Here is a 25,639-nt window from a genome sequence, read left to right as displayed (position 1 = left end):
TCTCCTGGAGCCCCTTCAGGCCCTGGAATGTGCTGGAAGCTCTCCCTGGATCCTTCCCTTCTCCAGGAGAAAATTCCCAGCTCTCCCAGCCTGCCAGGATCCATCCCAATCCCAACACTCCTCACATTCCATTGGAATCCAACTTTCCATGATCCATTTTTCCAACCGAAGCAGTTCCTGGACCATTCCCTGAAGCATTCCTTGGATTTCCCACTGGAAAACCTTTTTTCCCACCTTTCCAAACTCCAGCCTTGTCCCATTCCCACCAATCCCATCCTGCAGGGACTCAGGGAACTCCAAACCCCATGGGAACATCCCAGGTTCCTCCTCCAGCCAGGAAAATTCCCTAAAGCACCAACAAATCCAGGGAATTTCCTTCAATCCCGGTGCGTTCTCCACGGGGATGGAGCAGCCACAATTCCAAGGGGATTCACCAGCACTGGGAGAGGCTGGATCCACACCTGGAGAATTCCAGATCTTCCTGATCCACACCTGAAGAACTTCGGGAAGCTCCATGACCTGGGGATTCTGGATCCCTCTGGATCCAGACCTGGAGAATTCCAAAACCTCCCGATCCACACCTGGAGGACTCTGGATCCACACCTGGAGAATTCCAAAACCTCCTGATCCACACCTGGAGGACTCTGGATCCACACCCAAAGAACCTCTGGAAGTTCCACGACCCGGAGGATTCCGGATCCTCCTGATCCATACGCAGAGAATTCCAGAATTCCAGGGGAATTCCCCAAATCCCAGGGGAGAGGAGCGGAATTCCACGAGGAGCTCACCTCGATCAGAAAGTCCCCCGTGCGCAATCCCGCTCTCCAGGCGACTCCTTCCACATCCACGGACTCCAGGTACTGCAGCGCTGGGAATGCCGGCGTGGGCGTGAACTCCTCGATCGGGGTCTCGGCTGGAAAACACCACGGGAAGGGGATTGGAGGAATTCCCAAGGAAATTCCACACGGGAAGGCTCAGCCTGCCCACAGCATCCCGAAAATCGTGGAAAAGCCTCGGGGTTCAATTGTTCCCAGCACCGCCAGCCCTGATCCGTGCCCCCAGTGCCGGATCCGCACGGATTCGAATCCCACCGGGAATGGGGATTCCACCCCCCGGCCAGGGCTGGAAGAGCCTCTCCAGGAGGGAATTTTCCCATGATTCCAGGCTGGAACAGCTGGAGGTTGTGTCCCCTTGTCCTGGCCCTGTTCCCACGTCAGTGATGGAATCAATAGTGGAATCAGTATTGGAATCAATGATGGAATCAATATTGGAATTAATGATGGAAATAATGAAGAAATCCAAGATGGAATCAATGATGGAATCAATGATGGAATCAATGATGAAAACCAAGATGGAACCAATGATGGAATCCAAAATGGAATCCCTGATGGAATCAATAATGGAATTCCTGATGGAATCAATAATGGAATCAGTAATGGAATTAATCATGGAATCAATCATGGAATTAATGATGGAATCAATAATGGCATCAATGATGGAAATAATGATGTAATCAATGATGGAATCAATAAGGGAACTAATAATGGAATCAATCACGGAATCCAAGATGGAATCAATGCCAGAATCAATGAAGGAATCAAGGCCAGAATCCAAGATGGAAACAATCATGGAAACAATAATGGAACTAACAATGGAATCAATGCTGGAATCCAAGGTGGAATCAATGAGGGAATCAATGTTGGAATTATAATTGAATCTATGATGGAATCAAATGAAGGAATCCAAGAGGGAATCAATGATGGGATCAATCACGGAACCAATGATGGGATCAATCATGGAATCAATCACAAAGTCATGGAGTCAATTGTTCTGACAATCCCATTGGATCCAACCATTCTCAGTGCTCCCAAAGCCCCCCTGCCCCACATTCCCTGCAGTATTCCCAAGTTCTCTGGACACTTCCAGGGATGGGAAATCCATGAATTCCCTGAAAAATCCACCAGGCTGCAGCAATCTGGGATAGTGGGAGGTGCTGGTTGGAGCAGAGCCACATCCAGGAATTCCTTGGATTCCTCCTGGGATGGTGACTCCAAACCTCCCTGGGCAGCCCCAGCCAAGTCCTGAGCGCCCTTTCCATGGAAAAATTCCCAAAAGTCCCAGTGGAGCCTCCCCTGGGCCAGCCTGAGGCGTTCCCTCCTTTCCCGGGGCTCATTCCCGGCAGCAGATCCCGCTTTTCCCGCTTTTCCCTGCACGGATCCCTGGCAGCCCCTGAGCCCTTCCCGAGGCACTGCCACCATTCCATGGGCAGGGATTCCAGAATTCCCCAGTCCTGGCCTGCTTTGGGTTGGAAGGAGCTCCAAGCCCATCCCAAAGATCCCCCAGGATCCAGGAGATCCCATGGGAACAGCGCAGGAAGTTTTCCAAGCGTTTCTATTCCCAGGACCTGGGAATTCCACCCTGGGTTGATCCCAAACCTTCAGCTCCCAGAATGGATCCAGAGGATCCCCCTGGAGCCACAACAGCTCTGAAAAACGGGAGACATTCCCACTGGGAAAATGGATCCCTTAGATCATTCCTGTCTTCCTTATTCCAAGATTTCCCTCATCCCTCTCACTCCCAGCTTCCCATGGAGCTGCGGCGTCTCCTCATCCCCAAATCCGCCAGGAACGGATCAGGAGCCAGGAGGAATTCCCATCCCTATGGATTATCCCACAAAACGGATTTTTAGGATCTGACGGATCCCCGAGGTGATCCCGGTGGCCTCTCCTGCCACGTCCTCCCCACACCATTCCCAACATCCCCCTCCCTTCCCACCAAACCCAAGCCTCCGACTCCACCCGGATCCAAGACTTTTCCTCCTTTCCCCGTTTTTTTTTCCCCTGACGTTTCGGGAGGGATTTTTCCACTGGGGCTGGGATCACACCCAGGGAACCTTTCCCTGCCATCCCTCCATGTGCTGAAGCTTCTCAGCTGCTTCCCACCAACGGCTTTCCACGATTCCTGCCTTTCCCGGGAGAAGTGGCAAACGCCTGACAGCTCATCCCTATTTTTAGACATCCCAACGGAATATCGGAGCGCTCTCCAAACCCTTCAGGATCCCTTCCAGGCTTTCATCTCCCGCCACCCCAGGCTGCTCCAAGGGCCTTGGACACTTCCAGGGATATCCAGGGGCAGCCGTGGATTCTCTGGGATAAATTTCACGGAGCGAATCCCACATCCCATGGATCCCACAGCATCCCATGCCAATCCATGCCTTCAGTTATCCATGTGTCATTCCAGGCACTTTTCCAGCTTTTTTTTTGTTCCCCGTGGGCTGGGAGCCACCAGCCCACAGCGGGTTCATGTCGTGATCCAGGATTTGGGAAGTGCCACCGGAGCCTGAAGGATTCGGCAAACGGGAAAATGCTCGGGAATTGGGAATTGTCTCCCCTATGGAATAAATTCTGGGAGCAGAATTTCATCCAGGAGGGGACAAATGGACACAGGGACACTTCCCACCATCCCAGAGTGCTCCAAGATTTCCTTGGGCGTTCCAGGGGTCCAGGGATTCTCTGGGAATTCCAGCCCAGCCAGGAATTCCTTCCCAAATTCCCACCCCAAGCTCCCCTTCCCAGGGAATTCCCTCCATTCCCAGCTCTCCCAGCCTGGCATTGGATCCATCCCCACCCCAACTCCACTCTAGGAAGGAATTTTGGGATCCGGGGGCTTCACTGGGAACCTCAGGACTCCAGGAAGGGTCTCCCTTCCCTTTTCCATCCCCAAATTCCATAAAAATCCCTCGGGATGGATTCTGAGCATCCTTGATCCCAGAATCCCGGAATGGTTTGGGATGGGATCCATGGACCTCCAATCCCATCCCATTCCAATCCCACCATCCCAGGCTGCTCCAACCTTTTCTGGGACATTCCAGGGAGCCAGGGATTCTCTGGGAATTCCCAAATTCCCACCCAATCTCCCTGTTCCCAGTGGAAGCCATTCCCTGTGTCCTGTCCCTCCACGCCTTTCCCAAATTCCAGCTCTCCTGGAGCCCTGGAATGTTCTGGAAGCTCTCCCTGGATCCTTCCCTTGTCCAGGAGAACATTCCCACTTTTCCAGAGGGAAGTTGATCCAATCCCTTCTCATCCTCGTGGCCTCCTCTGGATTTGCTCCAGGATTTCCTCCTGGTGTTGGGAGCTGCCCTGGTTCCAGAATCCTGGAATAGTTTGAGTGGGAAGGAGCCAAATCTCAGCCAATCCCAACCCTTGGACACTTCCCACTTTCCCAGAGTGCTCCAAGCTCTTTCCTGGCCTTGGGAATTTTTATCCCAGGTTTTACAATCCCTGGGGATGGAGAAGGAAGAGGAGAAGGACATCCCTGCTCCCAGCAAATCCTGGGAATCCTGATCCACCTCTCCTGGTCCCAGCTCAGCCACTCCCAAAACCAGTTTGGGACCAACCCATCCCAACCCAGGATCCATGGAATTCTCCAGGTGTGGAAATCAGGGAAAATCCATCCCTAAATTCCATCCCAGGGAGGAAATTCAATGGGAAGAGTCTCCCATCCAATGGGAGAACCAATCCAAAAAGTTGGGAATTAAATCCAGGAAGTTCCCACTGGGAATGAGGGGAATTCCCTGACCAGGAGGTTCAGCCTTTCCCACCAAAACTCCGGACTTGGAATTCTGGGAAGCACCATTGGAACCCCCTGAGGATCCCCCACAGCTCTGGTCAGGGAATTGGGAATTCCTGGGCTTAAATTCCCACAATTCCCAGCTGGAATTCCAGAGCAAGCTGTGGGAGAAGCCCTGGCAGAGCTGGGTCACCAAGAAGGTCTGGGAGCATCAAAATCCATCCTGGAGGAACAAAATTCCATCCTGGAGGAACAAAATTCCATCCAGGAGGAACAAAATTCCATCCTGGAGGAACAAAATTCCATCCTGGGGATCAGATCCCATCCAAGATGACCAAATTCCCTCCTGGAGAGACAAATCCCATCCAGGAGGAACAAAATTCCATCCTGGAAGAACAAAATCTAACCTGGAGCAACCAAAATCAATCCTGAGACACAAAATCCCTTCCTGGGGATCGAATTCCGTTCTGGAGACATCAAATCCCATCCAGGGGACACCAAATCCCATCCCGGGGATCAAATCCCATCCCAGGGATCAAATCCCATCCTGGAAGCACCGAATCCCATCCTGCTCAGCCCTGGCAGCCCAGGCAGTTGGGGGAGATCCCCATCCCATGGATCCCGGAAAGTTCCAAACTCCAGGAATTCCCAAAGGATTTCTCCAATGCCAGAGATGGTGGAAAGCTCCAAAGTCCCAAAGGAATTCCCAAGGGATCCATCAATTCCACAGATCCTGACAAGTTCTGAGCTCAGGGAATTCCCACCTGGAATATCCAACCCCCAGCCCAGCTCGAGGCCGTTCCCTCTCCTCCTTTCCCTTGGGATTGGCTCCTTCCAAAGATCCACAGGAAAGAATAACCTTGGGAATTTCAGGAATAACCTTGGGAATTTCAGGAATAACCTCGGGAATAACCTCGGGAATAACCTGGTTCTCTGCAGCCAGACCAAGGAAAGCTCATCCCATCCAGCAAAAAAAACTTGGATTAATTCCCTTAGTTTGGATTTTAGGACATATCCTTGTTATCCATAAAATCAGGAAATCATGGAATGGCTTGGGTGGGAAGGGACCTCAAAGCTCATCCCATTCCATGATGACATTCCCATGATCCCAGGCTGCTCCAACCTGGCCTTGGGCAATTCCAGGGATCCAGGGAGAGCCACGGATTCCCAGAGAATTCCCAAGGGATTGGATATGGGGAAAGGCCAGAGACAAGAGCTGCAGAGACCTGGATAAATGGGAAGAATTCCAGTCCCTGGGATGGGATGGGATGGGATTTGGGATGGGATCCATGGGATGGAATATTCCCCTCAGGAATTGGGAAGAACCAGAGCTGGGATGGGCTGGGAAGGATCCCAGAGTGGGCAGAGCCTTTTCCCTGGAAGTGCTCCCAGGGATGGACACGGGATGGGAGAATTCCAGGAAGGAATTCGCAGCAGGAACAGCAAATTCCTTTAAGGATCATCCCAAAATCCACCTCCCTCCCCCCATCTGGGATAAAACTCCAGCTCTGCCTTTTCCAGCTCCTTTTCCCTCTTTTCCCCACAAGCCTGGAGGGGTTTTCCAGGAAAATCCTGAGGGAGCAGTGGTGACATGGACGGGGCCAATTCCCAGCCTAAAAATCCATGGAATGCCAGCCTAAAAATCCATGGAATGCCGGGATGAGGGGCAGGGAACCAGGGGGGATTCCGAGCCACTTCCCTCATTTGGGATCTGCTCCAGAGGGAGCATTCCCAGATTCTGGACCTTCCATGCCAGGACCTCTCTGCATCCTCGAACTCCTTGTGTCCCACAGAGCTCCCGAATCCCACGGAATTCCCAAATCCCACGGAATTCCCAAATCCCAGAGAGCTCCCAGCTCTTCCCTCAGCCTCAGCGAACGAAGGGAAACCGGGAATGGCAGGAGAGCCAGGAAAGGGGGAAAAAATGGGGGAAAAAAAACAGGGAATGGGATTAAATTTCCCGGGTTTTCCAACATAAAAGGTACAGGATTTATCCCAGAAAAAAAAAAAGTGGATGCCATTTTGATCCCTGAAGTTTCACTTGGTGTTCCACGGATTTAAAATCTCTTCGGAATGGGAGCAAAATTCCCGCTGGGATGCAAACCCCGGGAGAAGGGACAGAACAGCGGGAATCCAGGAATTCTCCTGGAAAATCCCATTCCAGGCTGAATCTGCAGCTCTTCCCAGCTTTCCTCCCACATGGAAAAACGGCTCCGCTGTCCCTCTGCTCCTGGGAATGCCGGGGGTGGAGAGGTCTCTGCATCCCGAGCTTTTCCCACCTCCTCTTCCCTAAATCCATGGGAACATTCCCAAGTTTCCAAGGGATTTTTTTAATTTTTTTTTTTCTTGCAGCAAAAAGGTGGAATTGTGGCCGAAGGAGCCACGGGAAACTCCCACAAAAGATTCCGGCCCTGGGAGAGCCCCGGGATGAGCTGGGAATGAGCTCCGGGGTGGGAGCAGCAGGAAAAGCTCTCCCGGTTTTCCCCAGGGATCCCAAAAGCCCCCAACTCTCTCCGGCCAAAAATCCAGGGAAAAGCTCTGAGCATTCCAACCCCCAAAAAGCCACGGATGGAGCGGGCCAGGGGCTGTTCATTCCCACAGGGAAAAATTCCCCCAAAATTCCAAGCAGCATCCGCACCAAAAAGCCCCGGAAAGTGGGAAAGGAAAAGAGGGAATGAGGGAATAAAATTCCTTTGGAGCCGCACGGGATTGTTGGGAATGGGGCTCCGGAGCCGAGCAGGGGCCGTTCATCCCCCCGGGAAGCAAAGTGAGAATTCCCAGGAATTCCAAGCGGCTCCAGAACCGAAACCCTCCCAAAATTCCCTCAGAGCCACGATGGCAGCAGGACACGGCACTGAAGCGGAGAAATCCGGGGAGGAAAATCCCTTTGGAGCCTCCCAGGATTATCGGGAATGAGAATCCCGAGCCGTTCATTCTCCCAGGGAAGAGGAGAGACAATTCCCAAAAATTCCAAGGCCCCACCAGCACCAAAACCCCCCAAAATTCTGAGAGGCACGATGGCAGCAGGACACGGCACTGAAGCGGAGAAATCCAGGGAATAAAAAATCCCTTTGGAGCCCCCCAGGATTGCCGGGAATGAGAATCCCGAGCCCAGCAAGGGCTCTTTATTCCCTCAAGGAAAAGCAGCGACAATTCCTAAAAATTCCAATCCACCATCAACAACAAAACCCCCCAAAATTCCAAGCCACAACCCAGACCACGACACTGAACCAGCCAGGGAATAAAATCCCTTTGGAGCCTCCCAGGATTATCGGGAATGAGAATCCCGAGCCGAACAAGGGCCGTTCATTCCTTGAGGGAAACGGAGTGACAATTCCCAAAAATTCCAATCCACCAGCAGCACCAAATTCCGAGACTCGGCACCAGGACAAGGCACAAAACCAGGAAAAAAATCCCTTTGGAGCCTCCCAGGATTATCGGGAATGAGAATCCCGAGCCCAGCAAGGGCTGTTCATTCCCTCAAGGAAAAGCAGCGACAATTCCCAAAAATTCCAAGGCACCAGCAGCGCCAGAAGCCCCTGAAATTCCGACAGAGCCACAATGCACCAGGGCAAGGCACAGAACCGGAGAAATCCGGGAAGGAAAATCCCTTTGGAGCCTCCCAGGGTTGCCGGGAATGAGAATCCCAAGCCCAGCAAGGGCTGTTCATTCCCTGAGAGAAAACCAGGTGACAATTCCCAAAAATTCCAATCCACCAACAGCACCAAACCCCCAAATTCCGAGACTCGACACCAGGACAAGGCACAGAACCAGGAATAAAATCCCTTCGGAGCCTCCCAGGATTATCGGGAATGAGAATCCTGAGCCCAGCAAGGGCTGTTCATTCTCACAGGGAAAACCAGTGACAATTCCCAAAAATTCCAAGGCACCAGCAGCACAAAACCCCCTGAAATTTCAAGCCACAACCCAGACCACGACACCGAACCAGCCAGGGAATAAAATCCCTTTGGAGCCCCCCAGGATTGCCGGGAATGAGAATCCCGAGCCGAACAAGGGCTGTTCATTCCCACGGGGAAAACCAGTGACAATTCCCAAAATCCCAATCCACCACCAGCACCAAAATCCCCCCAAACCCCCTCAAAACCCCAAATCCACGCCACCGCCCCAACCCAATCCCCCCCAGCCCCTCCGCCTCTCCTCTCCTCTCCTCTCGCCGCCGCCCGCTGCACCACCACCACCACGGGGGGGGGAAAAAAAAAAACCCAAAAAAACCTGGAAGAAAGGAGCTCCATCCATCCATCCATCCATCCATCCATCCATCCATCCATCCATCCATCCCTCCCCGCTCACCTTTGGCCCCTCGCAGCACGAAGCCGAAGCCCTCATGCTCCCGTTTCTGCAGCACGGCCGTCTTCTCCTCGATGATGTAGTCACTGGGCAGGAAAGAGCACAAGAGAATGATGCCCGGGTTAGAGCGCAGCACCATCGCTGCCAGCCGCGGTGGCCTCTGTCACCACCCTGTCACCAGCCGGGGGTGGCCTTTGTCACCAGCCAGGGGTGGCCTTTGTCACCAGGAGACCTCTTCGCATCCAGCCTTTCATCTCCGCAGGGATCGGCTTCCCCTCCCTTGCTCTTTCTTTCTTTCTTTATCTCTCTTTTTTTTTTTTTTTTCCTGGATTTTTTTTTTCCCTGTTTTTTTTTTTTTTTTTTCTCTGCCTGGATTTATTTTTTTTTTTTTTTTGTGCCCAAAGTCACACCAAAAAGACGGAAGCGACTTTGCCTCGGCGCGTGGAGGAGGAGGAGGAAAAAGGAGGAAAAAAAAAAGGAGGAGGAGGAGGGAGTAAAAAAGAAGAAGAAGAAGAAAATCGTGGATGTCCCTGCTGCCCACCGGGCCCCCTCGCAGTCACCTGCAGAGGAATGCAGGGATACGGAGCCCACGCAGGAATTTCGGGAATTTCGGAGCTTTGCCCGTTAAACGCGGGGCTCGGCCATCGGGAATCGTCTCTTCCCACACTTCCCAAGCGCGTCTCCCGCGGGAAAAAAAATTTAAAAAAAAAAAACAAAAAAACCAACACCAAAAAATCCAAAACCACCACCAAAAAAAAAAAAAAAAACCAAAAAAAACGGGATTCTTGGATGCAAGCGGCGGAGCCTCCTCGGGCAGGAGCGGGGCAGAGTTTAAATCCTCATCCCGGCGGATTTGATCCCAAAATTCCCCCCCTCGGGCGTTGCTAAGTGACGGATTGCCGGCAGCGGGGGGGACGCATCCTTGGGAAAAGCCGGGATTGATCCAGCGGAGGACGGACGGACGGACGGACGGACGGACGGACCGGAGCCCCCTCCCCAAATTGTCCCTTAGGGGCGGCGGGAGGGGGAGGGGGCCGCGGGTCCCTCCCAGCGGAGCCGCAGGGGTGACATCAGAGCCGGGATAATCCGGGAGAGCCGGGAAGGAGCCTGGGAAGGAGCCGGGAAGTGGGAGCCAAAGTGGGAATGGAGAGGAGGGAGCGAGGGCAGGGAGGGGAGGGATGGGGAGGGAGGGGAACAAAGGGAGGGATGGGGAATGATTTGGAAAACGGGAGAGGGATGGGAGGGATGGGAACAAAGGGAGGGATGGAGAGACGAGGAATGATTTGGAATACGGGAGAGGGACGGGGAGGGATGGGAACAAAGGGAAGGATGGGAGGGATGGAGAGGGATGGGAACAAAGGGAGGGATGGGGAATGATTTGGAATACGGGAGAGGGATGGGAAGGAATGGGAAGGAATAGGAGGGACGGGGAATGATTTGGAATGTTGGAGAGGGATGGGGAGGGATGGGAACAAAGGGAGGGATGGGGAGGGATGGGAGGAATGGGAGGAATGGGGAATTATTTGGAATACTGGAGAGGGATGGGGAGGGATGGGAACAAAGGGAGGGATGGGGAGGGATGGGAAGGAATGGGGAATGATTTGGAATGTTGGAGAGGGACGGGGAGGGATGGGAGAGATGGAAGTGACAGGGAACAATGGGAGGGATGCAGGGGGATGAGGAGAGATGGGGAATGGTTGGGAATGTTGGGGAGGAATGGGGAGGAATGGGAACAAAAGGGAGGGATGTGGAGGGATGGGGAGAGATGGGAATAGTTGGGAATATTGGAGAGGGATGGGGAATTATTGGGAATATTCGAGAGGGATGGGAATGCTGGGGAAGGATGGGAGAGATGGAAGCAACATGGGAAAAATGGGAGGGATGGGGAGGGTTGGAAAGATTGGGAATGATTGGGAATACTGGAGAGGGATGGGGAGGGATGGGAACAATTGGAGGGATGGGGAAGGATGAGGAATTATTTGGAATATTGGAGAGGAATGGGGAACAATGGGAAGGATGAGGAGGGATGGGAGAGATGGGGAAATGATGGGGAATGATTGGGAATATTGAAAAGGGATGGGGAACAGTGGGAATATTGGGGAGGGATGGGAGAGATGGAAAAATGGGATCAGTGGGAGTGCTGGGAATGCTGGGAAGTGTTGGGGAATACTGGGGAGTGATGGAACATGGGAATAATGGGAATGATGGGGAACAACGGGAATGATGGGAATGAGGGGAACAACAGGAATGATGGGAACAAAGGGAAGTTAGGAAGCAATGGGAAGAGATGGGGAGCAATGGGAATGATGGGGAGCAATGGGAAGAGCCGGAAAATGATGGGAATGTTGGGAAGGGATTGATGGGGAGGGGGGGAGCACTGGTGGCACCAGAACACCTGGAATTGGCAGCGGGAATTGCCTGTGGATCCATTCCCGAGGCACAGGAAGGGATTGGAATTCCAGCTGGACCTCGCCAGCTCCTCCAGAGGGAAAACCTTGGATCACTGGGAACACTGGGAAGGAATGGATCCATGCTGGGATCACTGGGAACACTGGGAAGGAATGGATCCATGCTGGGATCACTGGGAACACTGGGAAGGAATGGATCCATGCTGGGATCACTGGGAACACCCGCAGGGAATGGATCCATGCTGGGAATACCTCGGATCACCGGGAATGCCAGGTGGGAATTGGATCCCATGCTGGGAAAACTTTGGATTTCCTGGATCACCAGGAGGGAATGGATCCATGTTGGGAACACTTTGGGAATCCATTCCAGAGGGAGACAATTCCCAATCCTGGAGCGTTTTCCCGTTTGCTGAATCCTTCAGGCTCTGGCAGCACTTCCCAAATCCTGGATCATGACATGCACCCACTGTGGGCTGGTGGCTCCCTGCTCTTGGAATTGTGGGGTGGGATTCATGGAATCATGGAAAAAGCTGGAAAAGCTCCGGGCTGGAGCAGCACCATTCCATGGAAACGGGAATGCAGAGGGAGGGACAGAAAACTCTCCCTGGAAAAGCTTCTCTGGAATCGCACCGGGCGCTTTCCCGAGCCTCTGGAATTTTCTGGGAGCTTTTTGGGATCAGATCCTTTTTTCAGGGAGTGTTGGGAATAACCTGGATTCATGGAATTGTTTGGGTGGGAAGCTCCTGGAATTCCATCCCATTCCATGATCCCAGGGTGCTCCAGCCTTGCCTTGGAATCTTGCTGGGATCCAGGAGGAATCCATGATCCCATTCCTTGGACAAAGCAGGTTGGGAAAGCCTCAATCCCATGGAAAACTGGGAATTCTGACCCCATGAAGCTGCTTGGGAATGTTGGGATAAGGACAGAAGGGATTTGGGAAGGAATTCCTGGCTGGGAGGGTGGGAAGGGGCTGGGCTGGAATTCCAAGGGTTGGGATTTCAGTTCCATTCCCACCCAACCCATTCCAGGGTTCTCCCATGGAATTTCCATCCCGGCAGTGCATTCCCAGCCCTGGAGGTGTCCAAGGAATTCCTGGAATTCCACTCAGAGCTCCAGAGAGCTTTTCCCACCTCGGGAATTCCATGGATTTTAGCATTCCCGTTTTCCTTAAGGAATCCAAACATTCCCAGGGAATGGAATCCCTCTCTGGCCATTCCAACATTCCAGCGTTTTCCTGGGAAGCTGGGGACACCTTCCAATGCTTTTCCCATGGGAATAACCAAGCGGATCCATGAAAACTGATTTCACTTCCCGACTTCCCCCTTTTTTCCCAGAATCCCAGGATGTGGCTCGGAAAAGGGATTCAGGATCATTCCATGGGCAGGGCCAATTCCTGCTATTCCAGCTTGCTCCAGGTTTTTGTTTTTTTTTCCCAGCCTGGAATTCTTCCAGGTGTCTCCTGGGTGGCTTTTCCTGCTTTTCCCCAAACTTTGGGAATGTGGGCGGAGCGGGATCGGCGTCACCGGGAATGTGGGCAGGATCCAGGTGTGGGATCCGAGCCCGGAGCCTCGGGAAGCGTGGGAGCCCGGGATGAATCACGGCTCCATTGATTCCCGCAGATTCCGTGGATTCTAAAAGGAGCTGGAATTGCCGGGGGCGTGCGGAGACCGACGCCCACCTTTAACTCCCGGCGTTCCGCAGGGATGGAGAATTCCCGGGATTCCAGCGCCTGTTCCAGGTTTTCCACTCGGCCTCGGGCACCAAAGGCTGGGATGGTGCTGGCCTCTCCAGGAATTCCTTTTCCATGAGTTTTCCATGAATTTTCCACAGTTTTGTCTGATCCAAACCTGACCTGTAACTCCCAGCATTCCACCGGGACAGGGAGAATTCCAGGTCCCATTCCTGGTTCCATTCCAGCTCCCATTCCCAATCCAATCCAGGCTCATTCCCGGTCCCATTCCAGGTTTTCCACTTGGCCTTCATCCCCAAAGGCTGGGATGGTGCTGGCCTCTCTAGGAATTCCTTTTCCAAGCTTTTTCCATAGGATTTCCACAGTTTTGCCTGATCCAAACCTGACCTGTAACTCCCAGCATTCCACAGGGACAGGGGGAATTCTGGGTCCCATTCCCAATCCCATTCCAGGCCTATTCCAGGTGGAATTCCAATGGAAACTCAGCCCCTTTGGATGGGGGAATTCCAGCTTTGGAAACACTGGAAGGAATTCCCAGATTTCCAGAGGGATGGGAGAAGAGGCAACAACATCAAGGAAACCTCAGGAATTACAGGAAAATCCAAGGAAAACTTTTCCCAGTGGAAACCCAGCTCCCTTTGCCTGTGGAATTCCCAGATTTTCCAGCTCTGGAAAAAATTATTTCGTAATTCCCAAATTCCAACCTCCATTATCCCCAAATTCCCACATTCCAGCCTCCATAATTCCATCATTTTCTACCTCCACACATTTTTCCACCCCGGCATTCCAGGACCGAAAAATTCCCTTTTCCCCCTCCGTGTTTTCCATGTTTTCCAGTGAAATCTCTCTCCCTAATCCCTGACACAAATCCGGGATTGGCTCCTGCTCCTGATTTTTCGCCTTCCCAGCTGCTCCTGGCTTTAATTCCCGAATTAATTTGGAGCCTCTTTAATCTCTCCCTTTAATCCCAAAGGTAATTCCCGCTGGGATTTCTCTTCCGGATCAAGCCCAGCTCGGATTCGTCCCCTCCAGGTGAATTTTCCCGAGCTCTGTCCCGTTTTTCCCCTTCCCAGATTTTGGGAACGACTGGAATTTTGGGAGCATCCAGCACATCCCGGCTCTGGAGCAGCTCCTGCTGCTCCTTTGAGGGATTCCTGATTCCAAAGGAAATCTGGGAATGCTGGGAATCCATCCCATCCCAGGGGAGTTTTCCCATCTCCAATCTGGATTTATCCCAGAATTCCTGGGGATGTCCCATCATTCCAAACCATTCCGTGATCCCACAGAATCCATCATGCAGAATTTTGGGATTTTCCCTTTCCCAGTGATTTCCCAAACTCTCCAGATTTTCTCTGTGAGCTTCTGCCTGGAATCCAAACAATTCCCAAAGGATTTCCTGGATGGGGATCAATCCAAGCCCTTCCTGTGGATCCAATCCCACCCCAGGCTCTTCCCAAAGTTTTTTTCTGGATCCAGCTCCTTAAATTCCCCTTAAATTTGCCTCGGGCCAAGGAATTGTGTGGATCCATGGAATTCTGGGAATCTTGGAGCTCATCCACAACATTTTCTTGTTTTTTTTGAACTCCTTATCCCATATTTTGCTCCCCTGAGCATTCCCAATTCCGAAGAATCTGTGGAATTTTGGGGTCTTCCCAAGCTTTTTTCCGCACTGGATCCGGCTCCTTAAATTCCCCTTCCTTCCCCACTCCTCCATTGGAATCCCAGGAATGTTTTCCCAGTGAAAATTGCCAGGAATTGCAACTCCTGCCCAAGAGCTCCTCCTGGTGTTTTCCCAGGATGTGATTCCCAAAGGAAATCTCTTTTCCCCGGGATTCCAACGGATTCAATCCCGCTTCTTTTTTTGGCTGAACCGATGGAATTTTGCCTCATCCGTGAATTCCAGCTTTTCCCCCCCTGCTCTTCCCATGATCCCAGCAGGGATTTTCCAGAGCTTCCCTTCATTTTTCCCCTTGGTTTTTTGTCTTTCCCGGTTTTTCCAACAGGAATGGCTCCAGAGCAGCAAATCCCGGGAATTTTGAGGATCCACCCAAATTCCTCAGAGTCGGGAATGCTCTGGGAAGCAAAATTTGGGATAAGGATCTCAGAAAAGCAGGAAAACGTTGTGGATGAGCTGCAAGATTCCCAGAATTCCATGGATCCACACAATTCCTTGGCTTCCAAGGAAAAATTCATTTTCTGGCTCCGATGGGTTTGGGAATTCCAAAACTTCCCCGGAAAAAGGGAAAAGTTCCCCATTCCAGAGGAAGCAGCTGCTCATCCCTCTGGGAATTCTGGAGCTCTGGGACATTCCTGAATCCAAACTTTCCCATTCCCAAATTCACCAGGGAAAGCCACGGTTCAGGATCCTTGGATCCTCCACTGAGACACGAACCAGGAATGGGAAACGTTCCCAGAATTCTCCAAAACTTTGGATCCTCTGTTGGAACACAACCCTGGAATGGCACCACATTCCCAAACTTTTCCAGAACGTTGGATCCTGCCCTGGGATAGGAGCTGGGAATGTGAAACATTCCCAGAATTCTCCAAAACTTTGGATTCTCCAATGGAAAATGACCCTGGAATGGGAGCCACATTCCCAAACTTTTCCAGAACCTTGGATCCTCCACTGAGACACAAACCAGGAATGGGAAACATTCCCAAACTTTTCCAGAACGCTGGATCACCCACTGGAATATGAGCCAGGAATGGGAAACATTCCCAGAATTCCCCAAAACCTTGGATCCCACTCCTGGCTCTCCTCCTCCAGGCCCTGGAATTCCTCCCACCACCCAAAACTCCCGGGAAAATCCCTTTCCCATGGAATTCCACATCTCTGGGAGGAAAAGGGCGAGCTTTTCCATGGAAATGAGAATTCCCAGAATTCCCAGAATTCCCGGGAGCGGCTCCTTACCTGTGGGAGGTGAAGTTGTCGTAGGAGCCGACGGTGTAGTGCCGGAAAAGCCGCTTGGTCCGGTCCTCCCTGGTTTCTGTGGGAAAAATCCACATCCCAAATTATTCCCGGCTTTTCCCGCCTTCCCGAGGGATCCACAAACCCCGGGAATTCCATTCCAGGCGGGAATGAGGAGAATCCCTGGGGGTGAGGAATTCCTGGGAATGTCGGAGCCGTTCCTGGAAATCATCCAGGGGGGAAATTCCAGCGAAATTCCTGGCTGGAATACCCAAGGAGACTCAACCCTATGGAAAAGCCAAATCCCACATTCCTGCCCTGCTTCCTTCCTTTTCCAAAGTTGGAATGGGTGGGAAGAGCTGGGAATGCTCCTGGGAATTTCTGGAGGTCACCGGATCTCTGGGAATGCCGGAATTAGGAGGAAAACTGGGAATGGGGAATTCCATTCCTGAGGGAGAAGCTCCCATGGAAAAGCTGGGAATGTTTCTGGGATCCTCCTGCTCTCCTGCAGGTCTCAGGATCTTTGGGAATGCTGGAATTAGGAGGAAAACTGGGAATTCCAATCCCATTCCTGCCCTGCTTCCGTGCTTTTCCCAACTCAGAATGGATGGGAAGAGCTGGGAATGATCCCTCTGGAGTTTTCCAGTTTTCCACCTGGATCAGGCTGGGAAAATCCTCACTGATCCCAGGGCCTCCCAACTCTGATTCCAGAGGGAAATCCCAAGGAAAAGGAAAAGCTCGGGAAGTTCCCACTCGGCACCAGGAGACGGCAGCAGGGAGCAGCAGATCCAGGAACAATTCCCGGTGGGAATGAGGGGGGGAGAGGCTGAAAAATCGGGATCAGCGGGATTGGATGTGCCCGGGAAAAGGATTGGAGAGGCAGAAATGAGGAAAGGAAAAAGGAAAGGAAAGGAAAGGAAAGGAAAGGAAAGGAAAGGAAAGGAAAGGAAAGGAAAGGAAAGGAAAGGAAAGGAAAGGAAAGGAAAGGAAAGGAAAGGAAAGGAAAGGAAAGGAAAGGAAAGGAAAGGAAAGGAAAGGAAAGGAAAGGAAAGGAAAGGAAAGGAAAGGAAAGGAAAGGAAAGGAAAGGAAAGGAAAGGAAAGGAAAGGAAAGGAAAGGAAAGGAAAGGAAAGGAAAGGAAAGGAAAGGAAAGGAATGGGAGAAGGAGAGAGGGAAGGAAAATCTGGGAAAGAGGAGAGAAAAGGGAGAGAAGGAGAGAGAGAAGGAAGGAATTCCCAGCAGATCCCAAATTCACAGCAGATCCTGAATTCCCAGCAGATCCCGAATTCCCAGATCCCGACAGCTCCACGAGCCCACCCAGCCCTGGCATTTCCCAGTAATTTCCATTCCAACAGGAATTCAGAAATTCCCTCCTCCCACCTCCTTCTCCTGCCATTCCAGCCCTTTGGAATTCCCGATCCCCTTCATCCCTCCACGCATTCTCCCTGATCCCCAAGCCCTCCTGGATCCCATTCCCGAGAAAAAAAAAAACCCTGGGATTTATGGGCTGTCCACGGCCCGGCAGCTCCGTTCCCTTCCCGGCTCCCAAAAATAGCAGCGCTTTTAATGGAGCCGTCACGGAGCCTCCGGAGCTGATGGATGGACCCGGGAGCAGCCGGAATCCGCAGGGACACGGAACGGCTCAAAATAACGGGAATGAGCTGGAGGAGTCCGGGATGGGATCCATGGGATCCATGAGATGGGATCCATGGGATGGGATCCATGGGATCCATGGGATGGGATGGGATCGGATCCATGGGATGGGATCCATGGGATCCATGGGATGGGATCCATGGGATGGAATGGGATGGGATGGGATCCATGAGATGGGATCCATGGGATGGGATCCATGGGATGGAATGGGATGGGATCCATGGGATGGGATGGGATGAGATCCATGGGATGGGATCCATGGGATGGGATGGGATGGGATGGGATGGGATGGGATCCATGGGATGTGATAGGATCCATAGTAAGGGATGGGATCTATGGGATCCATAAAATGGGATCCATGGGATGGGATTTGTGGGATGGGATCCATGGAATTGAAGGAATCTGAGATAGCGGATGTTTCCAGAGGGAAATCATTGGGAAGGACTCAACGATAGGAGAAGGAATGGGATCCATGGGATGTGGATGGGATGGAATTCCAGGAGCTTTTCCAGCAGGAATCCAGGAATGATGGAAAAACGCTGGAAAAATAACCAGGAATGCCCCGTTCTGCTTTTTTGCCTGGGAATCAACCCTGGGAGCCACAATTGGATCATCCTGGATTTTTCCTCTTCTCCAACTGACCAATCCCAATTTTCCCAGTTTTTCCTCTGCTCCCATCCCAACCAATCCCAAACTCTCCGCTCCCCACCCCTCCCTGATCCCAAACTCTCCATTCCTGCAGAAAATCCCGACTAATCCATGATTGGAATTGACCCCTTGGGATACAATTCCCACAATTCCCAGGAGAATTCCGGGATACCGACCTTGCCTGGAGTCGTACTGGCGCATCTGCACCTCCTCCACGCATTCCGCCGGGAACCAGCCGCTCCTGCCCTTCACGGAGCCTTCCCAAAATCCGCCCTCGCCGATGCTCAGCACTGCGGGAAACGGGGACACGGAATCAGCCGGGAATCCCGGGAAAAGCACAGCGGGAATCCCGGGAAAAGCAGAGCTGGGGTGGTGGAGGCACAGCGGGAATCCGGGAAGCAAAAGCCAGAGGGAAGCTGAGGAATGTGGGGTTTTCCGTGGGAAGCTGGGATTCCCAGATTTTGCCACTCTGGATGCTTGAATTCCCAAACTGTGGCACGCCAAATGCCAAAATTCTGATAATTTTCCCACTCTGGATGCACACATTTCCAAATTCCTGATTTTTCTCATTCTGGATGTCCCATTCCCAAATTCTCCCACTCTGGATACCCAATTCCTGAATTTTCCCACTCTAGATGCCTGAATTCCTAAATTCTCCCTCTCTGAATCCCCAAATTCCTGAATTTCCCCACTCTGGATGCCAAAATTTCCAAATTCTTCCGCTCTGAAGCCCGAATTTCCAAATTTTCCCACTCTGGATCCCCAAATCCCAGCAGCACCTTCCTGGTGTTCCCCAGGTGTGAATTCTCTCTGAAGTGTCCAGATCCGAGAATTCCAGAGGTTGGGAAATCCCTCCTGGATCACCAATCCAAGCTGTGCCCGATCCCAGCCCTGAGTGGAATTCCAGGAATTCCTTGGATTCCTCCAGGGATGGCGACTCCAAACCTCCCTGGGCAGCCCCAGCCAAGGCCTGAGCGCCCTTTCCATGGGAAAATTCCCAAAAATCCCAGCGGAGCCTCCCCTGGGCCAGCCTGAGGCGTTCCCTCCTTTCCCGGGGCTCATTCCCGGGACCAGATCCCGATCCAAAGCTGAGGTTGGGTGGATCCCAAACCTTCGCTGATTTTATGGAATCCTGGAATGATTTGAGTGGGAAGTGACCTCAAATCCCATCTCATTCCAAAGGCAGGGAAATCTCTCTTTATCCCAGGGTGCTCCGAGCCTTGGGCATTTCCAGGGATCCAGGAGCACGATCCAGGCTGGAAAAACTGGGAATGTTTCCCTGGAGAAGGGAAGGATCCAGGGAGAGCTTCCAGCACATTCCTAATTATCATCAAATTTATTCAGGTATCCAGAAATCCAGCCCTGCTCCATCCATCCCACAGAATTCCCAGAAGGATCCAGGAATTCAAATCCTGCCTGGAGGCATCCAAGGAAAAACAAATCCAAGGAAAAGCCAAACAGCAGAATCCTTTCAGGCTCCTCCAGGGGTTTATTTTTGGGATGCAAATTCTCTGGCTCTCCAAAGGTTCTGGTGTTGGCAGGTCTTGGAATGATCCCAAATCCCGGATTTTACTCAATTCCCACTGCTCTGCTCCCAACAGCTCCCCCTGGAAAATTCCCGCTTTGGAGCTCTTTGGAATTCCATCCTGCCTCACTCCAAACCTCCATAGGACCCCCCCTTTCCATGGAAAAATATTCCCAAAATCCAACCGACATCTCCCCTGGCTAGAGGCCATTCCCTCTTTTCCCATCCTTCATCCCCCAGGTTCTCCTTCCCTCCCTCGGCCATTCCCAATTTTTCCTCCTCTCTTCCAATGCTTCCCATCCTCATCCCACAGGGTCTGGAGCAGCCTGGAATTCCAGCAGGGATTTCCACAGGGAATCCATGTCCTGTGTGTGGAATGAGGATGGGGAATGGCTCTGGATGGATCCAATGGACCCGGGAGTCAGCCCTGGGAATGGCTTCGATGGATCCAGGAATCTGCACTGGGAATGGCTCTGGATGGATCCAATGGATTCGAGAATCTGCACCAGCAGCTGGAATGGCTTGGGATGGATCCGGGAATCAGCACCAGGAATGGATCCAGATGGATCTGGGAATCTGCGCTGGGAATGGATGTGGATGGATTTGATGGATCTGGGAATCAGCACCAGGAGCTGTTCCCACTCCAGATGGATCCAGAAATCAGCACTGGGAGCTGGAATGGCTCCAGGAATCAGCCCTGGGAATGGATCCACGATTCCCAATTTCCAATGGGAATCATCCCTGGGAATGGCTCTGGAAGGATCCAGGGATCAGCCCTGGGAATGGCTCTGGATGGAGCCAGGGATCAGCCCTGGGAATGGCTCTGGATGGATCCAGGGATCAGCCCTGGGAGCTGTTCCCACTCCGGGTGGATCCGGGAATCATCCCCGGGGCCGCTCCCTGCAGCTGCGGAGCTGATTTGGGGAAGGATCCGGCTTTGATTCCCGTCATTATCCCGTCGTTCCGGCTCTAATCAAGCATTCTTCGGAAAAAATAGCGGCAATCAAAGGGAGCGGGAAAGGGAGGGAACGAACGGAGCCGGGAAAATGTTCCCGAGGAATTTTCAGCCTCAGCAGAATTTTGGGACTGGGGGCAGGGAGGAGCTTGGGAATGGGATTTGCTGATCCAAAAGTTACGGATCGTTCCCATGATCCAGGATTTCCTGTCCCTTCCTCATTCCCCGTTTTCCTTCCTTATTTCCCTTCTCTATTTTCCTTCGCTATTCCCAAGGACTTGCATCCCACCTGGAATGAGATTCCCACAGTGGGAATGGATTTTCCAAGGGCTGGAATTCCAGGATTTCCCAGCCCCATCCAGAATTCTCAGTCCAACCTTCCCAAAGCCAATCCTGCCTGGAAAACTGGAAATCTCCCCTTTCCCAGTGGAAGCCATTCCCTGTGTCCTGTCCCTCCATGCCTTTCCCAAATTCCAGCTCTCCTGGAGCCCTGGAATGTTCTGGAAGCTCTCCCTGGATCCTTCCCTTCTCCAGGAGAACATTCCCATTTTTCCCAGCCCTGGGAGCAGCTCCTTTTCCCACCCTTTATTCCCTGCATTCCCTTGGATATTTCCCAGGCTTTTTTTTTTTTTTTTTTTTTTTTTTCCCCCAGGAGCGCTCCTGGCTCAGCATTCCCGAGCTCTGGAAAGGAGGGAAGAGCAGCCGGAGCCGTCTCACACCCGGTGCCCACGGAAAACATGGATGGGAAAGGAGTCAGGGATCCAAGGAAACCCGGCCCGGCTGCCAGGCTGCTCCAAGCTTTTCCTGGGAAGAGGAGGAGTTCAGGGAATCCCTCTGGAATCCCTTTGGAATCCGGAAAATCTGGGATGTGTTTGAGGGATTAATGGAAATTCCTCGGCTAATCCAGCCTGGGAAATGTCTCCGATGTTATTCCAGCCTGAAGGGATTTTCCTAATTCTCTCTCTCACTCCAGGAAAAAATTTGGGATCAGCCCTGTAAGCAGGGATTGAGAAATATTTTGGGATCACTCCCTGTTGGAATTCCCAGCTGGAAAACAGCGGGATTTGGGAATTCCCCACCCTGAAAAATCACAGGGACAGGGAGTCCTCAGCACCTTCAGGGAAGGAATTCCTGGAATTCCCGTGCCTGGAGCAGCTCCTGGCAGGATGAGGAGCTCCATGGGGAGCCCTGGGAATGCTGGATCGCAGCCAGAATTCCCAGAAAACCCAGCAGGAGAGTCTTGGGAATGTGGGCAGGGATTGGGATGGGCCCATCCCGTTTGGAATGTAGCACAAAGGGCAGAACCATCCAAAAAAACATGGAAAACCTGGATCCACATCCTTAAAAAACCATGGAAAACCTGGGTCACATTCATCAAAAAACATGGAAAACCTGGAGGTTTTTTCCCATGGAAATTCCAGGATTTCTGAGCAGCCTCTGCACTCGGAGCCTCTGGAGCAGCTCCTGCTTCCCAGCATGACACGGCACTTCCCAGCCCTTGGAAAAATCCAGGATTAAACCCAGAAATCTGGGAAATCCTGACCTTGGAAAAGCCCTCCTGGATTATCAAATCCCACCTTATTCCCAGCTCAACATTCCAGGAATTCCTTGGATTCCTCTGGGGATGGAGACTCCAAACCTGCCTGAGTGCCCTTTCCATGGAAAAATTCCCCAAAATCCCAGCAGAGCCTTCCTTGACCCAGCCTGAGGCCATTCCCTGTTTCCCTATCCCTTATTCCCTCAGGAATTCTGTGACACCTGGAATTCCCAATTCCAGCAGCATTCCCGAGCTTAATCCAAGTGAATTGGAGGGAAAATTCCATTTTCCCTCTCCTTTTCCTCATGGGAATTCCCAGGTTTCAATCCAGCAGCAAACAGTGGGAAAAGAGCTTTTTCCATGGGGGTTTTCCATGGATTTTTCCATGGGGTTTTTCCATGGAAATGGCAGCAGAGGAATGATGGGAACACACGGAAACCTTGGGATGTCCACCGGAATTTTTTGGGATCAGCTCCGCCCCATTCGATGTTTCCCAATCCCCCCCCGTCCCTGGATCCAGGACCAGATTTCCAGGATCACCAGGAGAGGATGGATTTTCCTGGCAGTGGAAATTCCAAAGCCACTCTTAGAGCACTGGGAATTGTGTTCCAACATCCCAAATCCCCGAGCAGCAGGAATTCCCATGGAATTCCTCCAAATCCCTAAAAACCCAGGAATTCCCCATTCGGAATTCCTGAGCCACAACTCCCCCAATTCCAAGATTTTCCAGGCATCTCCCAGTTTGGATTTTCTGGGAATTTCAGGCCAGACAAAGACAGGGAAATTTCAGGAAGTTCAGGAAAACTGGGATGGGAGAGGAAGATCCCTGTGCCCCCAATCCCATCCGGAATAAACAGCAGGAAAGGAGGGAAAACCGGGAAAAGCCAAGCTCCAAAAATCCTGGAAAACTCCCCACACGTGGAGGCCACAGAGAGGAAGAAAATGTGGGAAAAGGGATAAAACTGGGAGGGGGGGAAAAAAAATTCCAAGGAAAAATTCCATAGTTACCTACTTCACCGAGCTGCTGGTCTGGAGCGTGGATGGGAATGGAAAAGAGAAAAAAAAAACATGGAAAAGAGGAAAAAAAACATGGAAAAAAGAAAAGAAAACATGGAAAATGTGCAGAGGCGCAAACAGAACCACACGGAAATGAAAGGTGGGAATGAGCTCCAGTGAAATCCCCGGGAATTCTCCCCTGGAATGTTGTCCAGGGACTCCTCAGCCAGGTCATGGAGAATCCCTAAAAACCCAACCCAAGATCCCAAATGGGGTTGGAATTCCAGATTGGACTTCCAGGTCGGAATTCCAGGTCAGGACCATCAACAACTTCTCCAAATCCCAAAAAGATCCCGAATTTTGGTTGGAATTCCAGGTCAGACCACGGACAACCTCTCCAAACCCCAAAATGATCCCAGATTTTGTTGGAATTCCAGGCTGGAATGCCAAGTCAGACCATGGACAACCCCCTCCAATCTCCAAAAAAAAAAGATCCCAAATTTGGGTGGAATTCCAGGTCAGACCATGGACACCGCTCCCAACCCAAGCCCCCAAATTCCATTGGAATTCCCAGTGATATCACGGACAACGCCTCCAATCCCAAAAAAAGATCCCAAATTTGAGTGGAATTCCAGGTGAGACCACGAAGATATCCCAAAACCTCAACCCACCATCCCAAATTTGGTTGGAATTCCAAGGGAGATTGTGGACAGCTCTGAACCCCAAAAAGTCCCAAATTTGGTCGGAATTCCAGGTTGGAATTCCAGGCCAGGCCACGGACAACCCCTCCAAATCCCAAAAAAGATCCCAAATTTGGTCAAATCCCAAATCCAACCCTGAACCTCCCCCTTTAAACCCAAGATCCCAAAGGAAGTCGGAATTCCAGCTGAGGCTTCCCACACCTCTCCAAATTCCCATTTTTTTTTTCCCCCCGGCCTGGAACCCTCCGTGATCCCAGAGCTCCCCAATCCCACGGAAACTCAATTCCCTCTGGAATTTTCCCGCCGATTTTGGGTCAGGCTGGAAATCTGGGACAGCTCCGAGGTCAGGCTGAGGGACACCGGGATGAGGAGTGGAATTTAATGAGGAATTTTCTAATTTTGGGATGGGAATCGGAGCTGGCTGCCAGCCGGAATATTCCTGACTGGAAAATCTCCCGGATTTCTTCGTTTCCAAGGAAAACCGGGCAGTGACGGCAATTCCCAAATTCCAGCTGGGAATTCGGGGTCACTCAGAGCCCCTCGTTTATGGGTTGGGATTCCAGGGGGGAATAAGAATTCCCAGGATTGTCTGGAGCCGAGGAGGGAGCAAATCCCTCTCGGAATTCCCAGGGAAATCCTGGAATTATTCCCAAAAAAAACCTCAACGGGATCCCCATTCCCGAGGTGGCGCCTCGGTTTTGGGTTTTTCCAGGAACATCCCATAATTTAGGGATCCCCAATGGAATTCCCGTGGGGAAGGGGAAGCACAAGGAGATTTTTCCAGAGGATGGAGAAAAGCAACATTCCAGGACTAAATTCTGGGATTAAAAATCCAGGAAAAGCGCCAGGAAATGCAGGAATACCGAAATGAATCCTTCAAGTTATTCCTTCAAGGATTAAAATGAAGAGAAGGAATTTTGTTTCTTTTGGAAAACTGGGAATTTTCCTGCTAAATTTAAGATTTCTGCATCCAAAGATTTTTCCCACCAGGAGCATTTTCTGCTCCAGACCCCGATCCCAAAAATTGGGATCTGATTCCCAAAAAAGATTCCCAAAAAGATCCATGAAATTATCCCAGGGATCTGAAAAGCACTGGCCTGGAAGATTGGATTTATAATGGAGGCTCTTACTGAGAATTCCAGGAAAAAGGAGTGGAAAAAGCAGGAAGTGTGGGAATTCTGTCCCAAAAAAATGGTGAGGGGAAAAAAGCAGGAAATGTGGGAATTCTGTCCCAAAATTCCAAGTTTTGATGGGACCTCCCTCTCTTATCACCAAGGATTTTTCCAGGGATAACTGATAAGAATTCCCAACGTTCTCCCAGATTCCAGGAACAAACGTAATTTTTATGGGAATTTTCTGAGATGACCCAGCCTCATCCTGGATGTTTCCAAGATTTTCTGATGGGTTTTCATCCACACATTTTTAAAAAATCTCCTTTTTTGGGCATTTCAGGAATTCTGGGATGATTCCAATGGATCCTGACTGAGGAACATTGTGGGAATTCTTGGTATTCCCCAAATAAGGACAAAATTCCAATAAAAACAGGGAGACAGGGAACTAAAAAAATCTGGGAATTGTCCTGACCTAGGAGCTTCCAGCACTTCCAAGCTTTCCTGTGGAAAAAAATTCCCAAATTCCCTGGCAAAATATCCATGCTGAGGGAAGAGCAAAGCATGGGAAAAGTTGGGAATTTTTGAATCCCGAGCAAGTGGACGGGAAGAATTCCTGGAATTCTGGAATGG

General features: G+C 51.5%; 1 protein-coding gene and 1 long non-coding RNA gene across 4 annotated transcripts in view; one reads left to right on the top strand and one right to left on the bottom strand.

Annotated features, from left to right (window-relative positions):
* The window catches only part of SHANK3 (SH3 and multiple ankyrin repeat domains 3), a 95,641-nt gene that overhangs the window by 38,253 nt on the left and 31,749 nt on the right, over positions 1 to 25,639 (bottom strand). Inside the window, exons 12-15 of the mRNA XM_088166128.1 lie at positions 18,360 to 18,473; positions 15,887 to 15,962; positions 8,881 to 8,963; positions 789 to 913 (exon numbers count right to left, since the gene is read on the bottom strand). Of these exons, the coding sequence (XP_088022254.1) occupies positions 789 to 913; positions 8,881 to 8,963; positions 15,887 to 15,962; positions 18,360 to 18,473 (398 nt within the window). The remainder of the gene's footprint in view (positions 1 to 788; positions 914 to 8,880; positions 8,964 to 15,886; positions 15,963 to 18,359; positions 18,474 to 25,639) is intronic.
* Positions 10,579 to 13,942, top strand: LOC148223802 (uncharacterized). 3 transcript variants are annotated; one of them, XR_015804120.1, is made up of 4 exons: positions 10,579 to 11,559; positions 12,620 to 12,700; positions 12,905 to 13,023; positions 13,439 to 13,942. It is a non-coding gene; the product is annotated as an uncharacterized LOC148223802 (long non-coding RNA). The 3 variants fall into 3 exon arrangements; XR_015804121.1 differs by having other exon boundaries at positions 13,428 to 13,942; XR_015804119.1 differs by lacking the exon at positions 13,439 to 13,942 and having other exon boundaries at positions 10,580 to 11,559; positions 12,905 to 13,400.

This window comes from Sturnus vulgaris, chromosome 5, assembly GCF_052056855.1.
Source record: "Sturnus vulgaris isolate bStuVul1 chromosome 5, bStuVul1.hap1, whole genome shotgun sequence".
Taxonomy (NCBI): domain Eukaryota; kingdom Metazoa; phylum Chordata; class Aves; order Passeriformes; family Sturnidae; genus Sturnus; species Sturnus vulgaris.
This window is presented reverse-complemented; position numbering and strand designations above follow the sequence as displayed.